Genomic DNA, 11,998 nt, shown 5'->3' with positions numbered 1-11,998 from the left:
AACTAAAATGAAACCCTTGAAAACTTCAATGTTTTCCCATTTATCATGGTGTTACTTACTGGCCCAGTTGTGAGGATTTTTGTTATCTTCATGTTGAGGTGTAATCCATACTGAAGTCTGTATTCTATAATCTTCATAAATCATCTCTTAGCAAACAAGGTTATATAATCTGCATATCACCAAGTTGTTAATGAGTTTTTCTGCAGTCCTGGTGCCACATTCTTCTTTATATAATCCTTTTTTTTTGTTTTTTTATTGCATCACAATATACAAGTTGAGTAAGTATGGTGAAAGGATACAACCTGATGCACACCTTTGCTGACTTTAAATCATTCAGCATCCACTTGTTTTGTTTGAATGACTGCCTTTTGGCGCAGGTTCCACATGAGCGTAATTAAGTGACCTGGATGGAGCACTATCACTAAGAAGAAGAGACAGGAACAAAAGTGCATCACACAGACTCAAGGTCCCTCCATTTAGAATCTCCTAGACCTAAGAGATAGAGAGAGAGCAAGAGCTGTCACAATGGAGAAGGCACGAGACAGTGAGAAATAGGAGCAGAGAAACAGCTGTAGCAGAACCAGGAGACCAGAGCGAGGCAGTTGTTAATAGGCTTCCAGTCCACAGTGTAAAGCAGTTAGAGGAGGTGTGCTGCCTCATGGAGTGAGAGAGTGGAGTGTCATTTGGTAGGAGCCTTGCTGACAGCATGGAGTGCCTCTGAGCACTTACTGACAGAGCTACTCTTAATCCATGGAGCAAGTTGAGTGCCTTTGGACTGACAGGCAGCATGAGACGTCCCTGTGAATTTATTGGTGGCGCTGAAGAATTTTGTAACACTTGCCTGAATAAGGTGGAACCTGAGCTGAGACAAGGGGCAAAAGGTCAGGGAAAGGTCTGCCTGTGGGCATGGTTGAGAACAGGCTGTCCTGATCAAAGAAATGTATTTTGAGTCCTTCCATATCTTGAAGAATAACTTGTTAACTTCTCTGATAAACCCCATAACTCTGAATGTTGTCTGCTCAGAGTTATGGGGTTTATTATGGGTTCTGAGTGGCCACTGCAATCAATGACTGAATCCAGCAGAAGAACAAAGAGTGCCATGAGAGGGATGTTGTTATTTTTAAGTGTCGTAGAGTCAGTTCCGACCCATGGTGACCCTCTAAAGGGTTTCTGAGGCGCGGCTGATGAATGTAAACCACAGACTTTGCAGTTCAAACCAACCTTGCAGTCCAGCGCATTAACTCACAGTACTATACCAGGACTCTGAGGTATGGTTTATGTCAAAATTAATAAAAAGTCTGGAGGGTAGAGAGACATCTGATCTCTGATTCATAGGAAACAGACTTGGGCTATTGATCTTTATTCTCCTTCTCCTCTATGAAGTTAAGAGGAGGTCAGACGTCTCTGCCACACAACTTCTATAGTTGATACAAGAGATGAGAATATGATCAAGTAAGGGACTTCAGCCACTTAACTTTGATACAGTTTTATAACTAGGCATATATAGAGCTAATTCTACATAGTCCAGAACAATGTGTTGATAGCGTGTGAAATGCAAATTTCAAGAATCTTCTAAAAATTTGCTTTTCTGATGATTCTGAAAGATGGTTACAATTCATCATAATTATGACAAAATATTCATCTACATGAGAACCACAGTCAGGGCTGGAATATATGGGGGATCAGAACACTGGTATGAACTTCTTAAACTGAGCTCTTTACATCTCCTAAAAATAAAAAGTGCCCTGAGATCCTGTTATCTTGAAGAAGGCCAGTGCTGTGAATGAAGTATTTGGATTAATAATAGATTCAAAGAACGCTCCGACCAATGCTGTTGAAGAGAACTATGTCCTGAACCATTCTAGTGGGCCCCACTGACATCATAGCTACCTGAATTTGTGTATTTTTAAGGAGAGTTTCAGTAGATGGCAGAAAAGGGCACCTTTGCCTAATCGGCATGAGGGTACCCTAAGGACAGCCAGCAGTGTGACTCCAGAACATCTCCTCCAGGTGTGGAGAGTAAGAAATGAAGCTCATGCTGGTGAACAGGTCCTAATTTAAGAGATAAGAATGTAATCAGGTAAGTAAGGGATTCAAAGAAGAGTTACCTTGTAGATCCCAAAGAAGCCCAGGTCCCGCATGACAGACAGAGCACTGACTCGAGGACCAGTGGTGATTTCTCCAGCCACTTGCAAACGGATCTTGACTATTTCTAATGGATTGGTGAAAATCACCTGGGAGCCTCCTGCCTGAAAAATAGAATAAGAAAACATTAAGATTCAAGAGTTTGAAGGGGCAGAAAGTACAGCAGAATGGTAAGGGAAGTTAGGAAGGGCCAAATGATTGTTCTCAAGGAAGCTCAGTATATTCTGCCCTCAGGACACTCATTTCATTCCTTGTTTGCCAACAGTTTCTTGCTCAGATGCATTGGTTAAAGAGGCTCAGAGCTTAAGCATGGAGGCTGAAGGAGGGCGAAGATCAGAGGCAGACTTCTGTATGTCTCATTGTCTTCACTCTGAAATGACAGACTGGGTACTACAAGTCACTGCTACCCAGGGCACAAAGTCAGCAATAAAATGGTGTGGAGCTGTGGGTTAATGCTCTGGGCTGCAAAGTTGGTTTGAACGGCAAGGTTGGCAGCTCAAGCTCACCAGCCACTTCTTGGAAACCCTATATAGGGTCGCTATGAGTCTGAACATACTCGACAGCATTTAAAAAAACAAAGAGATACAAGTCTACCTTAAATAAGCGAAGGAGAAGAAGGATAAACATTCTCATGTGATGGTTTCTTTCTGTTAACAACTGATCTTAGACTCAGGGCAATCATCAAATACTATTTCATGGAGTTACATATTCTATTAACTTTATACATTGCCGCTTTTCCCATATAAGACAAAAGGTCAGTTATAATAGTAAAGATGTGCATTAAATCGTTTATGTTCCAAACTTTGAACGACTTGTGTTATTTTATTCCAGCAGTGGCTGGCTGCCACACCTTTGAGAACATCAGTGGAAATCTCTAAAGAGTACTATTAGGGGAATTCCAAGCTAGCTATGTTGAGGCTATGCCTATATTTTAAAAAGCAATTAAATTCTTTCTTACTCTACTTCAACTTGCTATTCCTTGCTACAAATGTAAAATTTTTATTTTGAAACAGATTAACATGAAGCAGAGTGGTTCAGTATACTTAGGTAGTGATGGCACCAGAGCCAGATAACAGAGTGTCTAATTGTATTGTTTTGTAGATACATCATGATAGCAGGTACAATCTGGGTTAATATCATGCAAAACTGATTGCTAGACTCCTTGCATCTATGGACCAATGTATGGTCTTTACTAATTTAAATTAGCTTACAAGGACTTTCTTTACAGTGTTGTTCACATAATTGGGAATGAAAATTAGAAACCTAAATATCAAAGGTACAGGAAGGATTAATTATATATGAGTGTGTTCATATCATGATACTATGCAAGCAATTAAATACGGTGGGAAAAATGTCTAACACAATACTATTAAATAAAAACCTTAATATTTAAAAATACATGTATAGCTTTTCCCTATTGCCTACTTCTACTAAGAGACATACCAAAATGGTGCTTTTGTATGTAATGGAAAAAAAATTTTTTGTAACATATTTAATTTTTTCTTTTATGTGGATAATTTGTTACTTCTAGAAAGGGAAATATACTTGTGCAACTTATATGCATAGCAATAATAACAGGAAATATAAAAATTTAAAAAGTGTCTATCTATTAACTTTTTAAATCAAATTGACTTTCCATTTTTCCAAACCTGATGTGCTAAATCAAGACACACTTGTTCTTAAAAGCATATAAGGACTTCTCCTGTCCCCACACATTTAAACTGCTAACAGAGCAATATATTCTCTGGACTGCCATGTTTGTTCTACCATGTTTTGTTCATCTTCTAGATAACTCTAGAGAGATAGGCTAAACCATCTGTCCTGGGTTTGAGAAAGGACCTTCTGAAGTAGAAAGCAGAGCACCGACCATACCTAGAGGGCAGAAGTGTGTTCCTCTGGTCCAGTGAAGGCGTTTGGTTCACACTGTTCTAGCACTTACAACAACCACAAGACGCACAGTTGCAACCTGCAGGTCCATGGGAAGAGCAACCCCTGCCCGTCTAAAGCACTTTTTGTGGGTTTGACTACTTCTTCCTATGTGACTCATAAGGAGTTCTTTAATGTTGGCAGAATACAGAGAAGAACACCACACTCAGGGCATAGTCAGGATTAGAAGACAGGTCATCTCTGTGCTTCTAGACCAGAACCCTCTTCACAGGGAAATGCAAACACTAGAGAGAGTTATAAAATTTAAATTTAAAATTATTTTATGTGGCCGAGCTACTGAGAGTTACTGAGTTGGAGCTGCCTGAAGACTGATTTTAAAAAACAAAACCAACAAAAAACAAACTCAAAAGTGGGTAAGACCATCTCCACCAAGGGTAAAATGGGAGACCATCAGCATATACCACTCTTCTTGAAAAGCAGATGGTCATCCAAATATTACCAATAGTGGATTAGTCCCTTTATTGTAAAATCACCTCTCTTCTTATGAGGATCAAAGAGCTGGTGAATGGGAAGCTTTGTACTCAAGACACAGGAATTAATCCAAACATGCTGGATTATTGCCCTCTTCTAAACTGATGGTTCTCCTCCTAGTCTACATGTTAGAATCACTGGAAGAACTTTATAGAAGTCAAGGTGTGTGGATCCCATTCCACATAAATCAGAATTTTTGCATTTGTCCTTTATAAAAATTTTCTTATGTAATTATACAGTATAGTCAGGATTGAAAACCACTTCAATATGTCATTTCTGGGAATTTTGAGAGGTTACTTAATGTTGTGATTTCCAGTCACACTTTTCCATATTGTTTCAGATAGTAACTATGAGCTACCTATTAGATGATTTGCATGAGATCCTACAACATATTTTTATACAGATCCAAGCAGTATCATTATTAGATGGTAAAAATTTAGGTACAGAATCACTATTTTATTGATTATGTTAGATCATTATTAATGCCTGTAAAAGTTAATGTTTCATGCAATAAAAGGAGAACTTATAGTCAACTCCCTATAAACCAATCAAAAGATTCTTTTAGCACAATAAAGTGGGTTTCAATCACTAAAGATGGTGCAAAAGTCAAATCCTCTTCAGAGAGCTGCAGGAAATGGAACCACTGAGAAGAAAGAGAGTAGTCATACTATGAAAAAATAATGATGTACCTGTTTATCTCTGATGTGCTCAGGACAGAAAGAACCTACAGATTCAAAGTGGCACATTGTCAAGATGCAGAGGATGAATCTGGTCCTTTGGAGTCAAGCTGTAAGGAAATGAGAGACTCCAAGGCACCAAGGGAAGATGCTTATCAGACACATGGTGTCTGGGCATCACCATGACTTGATCACTGAACAGCATACTGCCGGCTGCTACTCTGACTCTCAGTCTATTATCCATTCACAGTACCTCATCCATGTTCCTACTTCGCAGAGATCAAAGTTAGCCGATCTGGCAGACAACGGACAGGCACACCTATTGTGTGCAATGTCTTTGTGTCCCTCATCACTTGAAGAGCACTCTGGCTGTGTGAAGATACTGGGTTTTGCCTGTGTGTGTAATTTTGTTGCAAATCATTTCTCTCTGATTCTCTGGAGTCTGTGGCAGGGAAAGATTCTCCATACTAGAATTGGTTCAGTATGGCATCTTGTATTTGTCATGGCAACACTGGTGTCTTCACAGGATTTTTCTAGTATTTTTTGTTATTGAGATCTTAGTTTCTACCTAATACCTGGATCCCTCTAAAGAAACACACAGTTATTACGGATGTATTAGCATAAGCACTGGACTGACAACCAGTAGGTCAGTGGTTCAAAACCATCAGCCACTCCTTGGAAACACTACACAGAGTTGCTATGAGTCAGAACTTACATGATGGTACTTAATAATTTTAGCATTTGCTTATTTATTTATTTTGCAAATATTTATAAGCAATCATGTTCACAGTTTATCCTAGGAAGTCTTGGCACACTGGATGAATTCTCTAGGACCTTGAAGTAGGAGATACCCAAACCCATTGCTGTTAAGTTGATTCCGACGCATAGTGACCCTAGGACAGAAAACTACCCTGTGGGGTTTCCAATGCTTTAAGTTTTTACACAAGCAGACGGCCACATCTTTCTCCCATGGAGTGGCTAGTGGATTGAAACTACTAACCTTCTAGTTCTCAGCTGAGTGCTTAACCACTGTGTCACCAGGGCTCCTGAAATAGGGGCTAGAAGTCATGAGTATTCATGAAGCATCTATTCTGGGCTCTCATGGTTTTGCTTTGCCTAAATTAGATATATTATTAAGTTCACCCATGAGGTAGTTGTGTTCAGGTTTTATGTAAGGAAATTGAGGCACAGAAAGATTAAAGCAACATAACTAGGACTATATAGCTGGTGAGCCGAAGAAAGGATTCTCCACCAACTTCAATAACTGTAGGCCTCACAATACAGAAAATAGCACATAAGTAAAGATAATTATGATCTATGATAAGAGCTTTGGTCCAGACAAATCGCATGGAAGTTCAAAGGAGGGTAAGATCTTCCTGACTGGAATGGAAGAGGTTTTGGAGATGTGGTACGGTACACAGACATAATACCTTAGCTGGTCACTGACATGCAATTATTAAGTGCTAGTTAGTCAATTTTGACTCATAGCGACCCTATATGGGTTTACAAGGAGTGGCTGGTGAGTTTGAACCGCTGACCTTGTGGTTCAAACTGACCTTGCAGTCCAGTGCTTTATCCCACAGTGCTACATTAGGACCTGCAATTAGGTCTCAGGTAATTGAGGCAGAAAATGGCACAAAGTCACCGTAACAAGGAAGTACCACATTTATATGGGTAATAGACCCAGTACCACATCTGCCAATATTAGGGCTTGCCAAGTGACATTTTAGTAAGGATGTGTATGGTAATATCAGTATCATTAGCTAGCATATGTTGTTGTCACTGCTGTTTAGTGCTGTTGAATTGGTTCCGACCCACAGCAACCTTGTATTGGGTTTCCGAGGAGTGACTGGTGATCTAGAACCACTGAATTTGCGTTTCAAACTGACTTTGCAGTTCAGCACATTAACCCTCAGCGCCACACTAGGACTACTATATTGAGTCCTATTATGTCCTGGCGTAGCGCTGTGGGTTAATGTGCTGGACTGCAAAGCCGTCTGAACCACAAGGTCGGTGGTTCAAGCTCACCAGCTACTCCTTGGAAACCCTAGACAAGGTCGCCATGGGTCGGAAACAACTTGACTGCACTTAACAACAATTATATACCAAACACAATGCAAGAACTTTGCAAAATATTCTCATTTGATCCTCAGAACATCCTGAGACGGGAAATAATGTACACTGTTTTTGTAAGTGAGCACACTGAGGCTGAAAGGGATGAAGGGGTCATGCTGTTTGTCTGAGGTCACGTAGCTAGGACAGAGGAGCTGGGATTAGAAAATAATTCTGCAGAAAGTCAGAGTCTTAACACTACTTAGTGGTTACAAATCGGGCTGTGAACAGCAAGGTCAGCAGTTGGAAACTATCAGATGTTCCGCGGGAGAAAGATGAGGCTTTCTGCTCCCATACAGATTTACAGCCTTGGAAACCCTGTGCAGGGCTGCTATGAGTCGGAACCGACTCCACGGCACATAACAACAACATAGTGGCACAAAGGAATCAACCAAAGCAATTCATTTTAGATGGCAAGAAAGTGGTAAGAGACAGAAGGGCTGAAAATAAGACTGTTGGGATCAAATTATGTAAGCCTTGGGATACCACCCTGAAGAACAAGGTTGCATTCTGGAGACAGAGTATGTGTGTGTGTATGTTGTATGTGTGTTGAGAGGAAGGCAGGAAAGTTTCCAGAGTAGTAGCCACTCTTCAAAATGATTACTAGAAGAATGAGGGGAGGACTCTATTAGGGAGAAATAGCCTGAGGCAGGGATAACAATTAGGGTTTTAGCAGTCTAGGTGAGCGATAATAAGGACCAGGATTGAACAATTACATGGGTAATGAGGTGTGGGGTGGAGTGGCTAATGGATGCAGTAGAAATCCACAGGGCTTGGGAGCCAGGAGGGAGGCTCAACAGGTGACACATATAGAAGGCAATGGGATAGTGAGTTGGGAGTTACAGAATTTTACACAGGTGTTGTTATGTGCTGTTGAGTCGATTCTGACCCATAGGGTTTCCAAGGAGCAGCTGTTGAGCTTGGACCACTGACCTTGCAGTTCAAATGACTTTGTAGTTCGATGCCTTAGCCTACAGCGCCACACACAGGTGAGGGTATAGTGAAGCAGGAGCTTATTTGGGGAGGGGATAAGAAGGAAAAACCAACAGTGCTGAGAGACTGAGGAAGTGGTAAGAGTTCTCTGCTACATAGCAGAATGCAGGGTGGTCAGGCACAGAAGTCAAAAAAGGGAGCTTCCAGGTGGCAACTGTTTTGGTTTCGGTTGTCTGTACTTTCAAATGAAGGAAACGAGAGAATGATAATTCTGACTCATAGTGACCCTATAGACGGTTTCCAAGGCTGTATAACTTTGTGGAAGCAGAAGCCTTAAATTTCTCTTGCGGAACAGCTGGTGGGATTGAACCGCCGACCTTGTGGCTCATAGAGCAGTGCTCACCCTACAGAGTCACCATGTCCCTTAGGTGCCCTTGAGTTTATTTTAATTCATAGTGACCCGATATGACAGTAAAACTGTCCCCAAGGGTTTTCTAGACTGTCACCATGAACCAAGCAGATTGCCTCATCTTTCTCCCACGGAGCTGCTCTCTGGGTTTGAACTGTGAACCATTTGGTTAGCAGCCTTATACTTCACAGGTGTGTCACCAAGGCTCCTTAATTTAGGATAATTAGAGGAAAAGAGATCTAGACACAGAAAGGAAGCATCACTGGGATAATTATGTGATGCTCAAGAAAACAGCCTGGGTTCTGAGTGGGGAGGGGAAGCGGACAGTAGCCAGTGAAGCCTGTGGATTTGCTCTAATGATACACACAGAGCTGGGAAAGAATGTTGTCTCAGAAACTGACAATTGGTAATTGTCCTGACTATGCACCAAGATCAAGAAAAATAGAATCAAATAGATCAGAATTTGGCACAAGGAGACAGACTGAAGATTCAAAGCATCAATCAAAAACAGCAAAGACAAAAGGTCCCTTGTAATATTCTGGCTCCCCAGGAAGTTTTGGTGAAGTTAGTCTGACTTGCAACACAGACAATAAGATGAAGTAATTTAATGATAGTGGAGTCTTAGTGTGATGCTGTAGGATACACACTGGACTGCTAACCATAAGGCCATTAGTTAAAACTCACCAGCTGCTCCTTGGAAACCCTATCTAGGGCCGCTATGAGTTGGAACCGAATTGATGGCATATAATAACAAAAGAGCTCTGGTAGCATAGTGGTTACGAATCGGGCTGTGAACCTTAAGGTCAGCAGTTCAAAACTAGCAGCCACTCTGCGGGAGAAAGATGAGGCTTTCTGCTCCTGCAAAGATTTATAGTCTCGGAAACCCTGTGCAGGGTCACTATGAGTCGGAACCGATTCGCTGGCATTTAACAACACAACAACAACAAAGATTATTGCATACGCAACTGCTAAAACTGCTAAAACTGCTAAAACATTCTACCGTTTAACTCAAAACGAACAGATTGGGAGTCACAGCTGGCACCGTTAAAATAAGCCTCCTAGAAACTCTTCAGGGTTATCTATCTGCACCTGGTGTGGCACCGTAGGACAAGCACTGTATTGCTGACTGTAAGGTTGATGGTTCAAATTCACCAGCTTCTCCTTTGAAACCCTACATAGGGTCACTATGAGTCAGAACTGACCTGATGACACATAACAAAAACATCATTTGACCCCAGAGAACCCAGAGCTATGGGGCTGCAAGGTTCTATTAAGTGCCCGCTCCGAGCACAGCGCTGTTGGTGAGGAATGACTAAGTTCAGTGCCGTGTGGATTCTTATCTAGGCTAATATCAATACTGAACATGGAAATTCTTTGGGCCTACACTAGTATTAGTGTGACAAAAAAACTTCTGCTCTTATCCGAGGACAGTAAGTGCCGTGTTACTGGTTCCAATTCATAGCGATCCTGTATAGGGTTTCCAAGGGAGCAGAAAGTCTCGGCAGGCTCGAACCATGGATTGTGTGGCTCACAGTCCCAAGCTTATTGTATGCAGCCACAGTGCATACAATAAAAATGAGAAACCAACAGAAATATGGAACTGCTAGACCAAAAAAATCTGACACATTAAATTTTCTTGTAGAAGTGGAACAACCTAACATGAAAGGTAAAAAAAAAAAAAAACAGAATGAAGAAATATATAGGTATTTTTCTCGTCACTGTTGTTAAGTGCCGTGGAGTTGGTTTCAACTCATAGTGATCTGTGTAGGGTTTCCAATGAACAGCTGGTGAGTTTGAGCCGCCGACCTTGTGATTCAAACCGACCTTGGGGTCCAGCGCTTATCCTACAGATCCATGCAGGTATTTTTTAAAGGGCATAAAAGATTTAAATACTAGCAAGATGATAGTCTTAGGAAGATTCAATGAAGTAAGGATGTCAATTTACCTGCAAATTAATATAAAAGACAAATATTTTTTAAAATAAATTTTACTTTAATAAAAGTCAATGTTTTAAAGATGCCCATTCTTCCATAAATTAATTTACAGTTCTAAGGAATTCTCCTTACAAAATCCCAGCAAGTTTCTGCTAACATTTGAGGACAGAGATCTTCTAAACAAAAAATCATGTGGAAAGCTGTCAGTAGACATTAATGTGTATTTACAAGCATCAGTCACTTATAAAGTGTAGCACAGATTCACAAACGCACAGTCACTGCATACCTTGAGCAGATATGTCAGAAGGGCTTTTGAGTGACACAGGCACTAGAAGTGCGGACCATTCTATCTGTAGCTAACAGTCACTCCCTGCCCAACTCACAGATTTGGTGGCAGCCTAAGGAATTGCCATGATTTCCTATTCCCCTCCCCCACCCAAGGGAGCCTACTGGAAGACTGGTTTAGATCCATTTCAGCATCAGTCCCATAGTTAGTAAAGAAAAGCTTCTAAAGACTTCCTAGAGGTTTTGTTTTGTTTTTTTTCTCTCCCCTCTTCATTTACAGAGCATGTAGTTAACCAAGAGAAACTCGATGCTGAAGGGTCTGAAAGTACTAGCAATATAAACAACACAGACCACAATTTTGTTGCATAAAATTTAATGGCTGGTACAGGAAGTCTCTCAAAGCAGTTGTTCAAAGTTTACCTACAAAGCCTGGCTGTTCAAACTTTGTTTCGCTTTCTACAGGGTCTTTTCCAGTGGAAGGAGATTCCCAATCGCTGTATAGGTTTCTGAGGAGCAGCTGGTGGGTTTGAACTGCTGACCTTGTAGTTTGCAGTACAGTGCTGATGCTACAGGGCCACAGTGAACTCCAATTGCTCCTTTCCATCAGGGTGTTTCTTGACCTCCTTCCTTTGTGTTGTTCTCCCAGGCACTAGCCAGTCCTGCCCTTCTGAACTCTATGGGGCCTAGAGTCTGCAGGTTTTTCTTTTCTTTTCATGTTTTATTGTGAATTATATGATAATTTACATGAGAGAACTTTAGTTTTACATTCATTCCACCATATATCGTTTCATTGCCATGGTTCTAATGCCCTCCATGCATCATTAACCGACCAAAGGGTATACCCTAGAAACCCGCCCCTACACTTCCCCCCGCCCCCCAATTCTTCAGCACACAATCCCTTTCCCTCTCTGGATCCAAAGTCCCCAGCCGCTTCATCACTCCACGTCATCTTCTCTGCCTCTATCTCAAGCCTCGCTGCTTCGCTGGGTAGGGTCCCGCTCTTGGCTCTTCTCCATTGATGGTCCTAGAGACCTCCGCTCCTAGACTGGAGAGTTAATCACTCCCTTCCTTCCTTGCTACAAAAC

At 41.3% G+C, this 11,998-nt stretch overlaps 1 protein-coding gene across 1 annotated transcript in view; it reads right to left on the bottom strand.

Annotated features, from left to right (window-relative positions):
• SLC25A13 (solute carrier family 25 (aspartate/glutamate carrier), member 13) overlaps window positions 1-11,998 on the bottom strand; it is a 273,994-nt gene that overhangs the window by 41,222 nt on the left and 220,774 nt on the right. Inside the window, exon 14 of the mRNA XM_006834264.1 lies at window positions 2,109-2,249. Coding sequence (XP_006834327.1) covers window positions 2,109-2,249 — 141 coding nt within the window. The remainder of the gene's footprint in view (window positions 1-2,108; window positions 2,250-11,998) is intronic.

The sequence above is a fragment of the Chrysochloris asiatica genome, unplaced genomic scaffold, assembly GCF_000296735.1.
Source record: "Chrysochloris asiatica unplaced genomic scaffold, ChrAsi1.0 scaffold00010, whole genome shotgun sequence".
NCBI lineage: Eukaryota > Metazoa > Chordata > Mammalia > Afrosoricida > Chrysochloridae > Chrysochloris > Chrysochloris asiatica.
The sequence above is the reverse complement of the archived record's forward strand: the minus strand, read 5'-3'. Positions and strand labels throughout refer to the sequence as shown.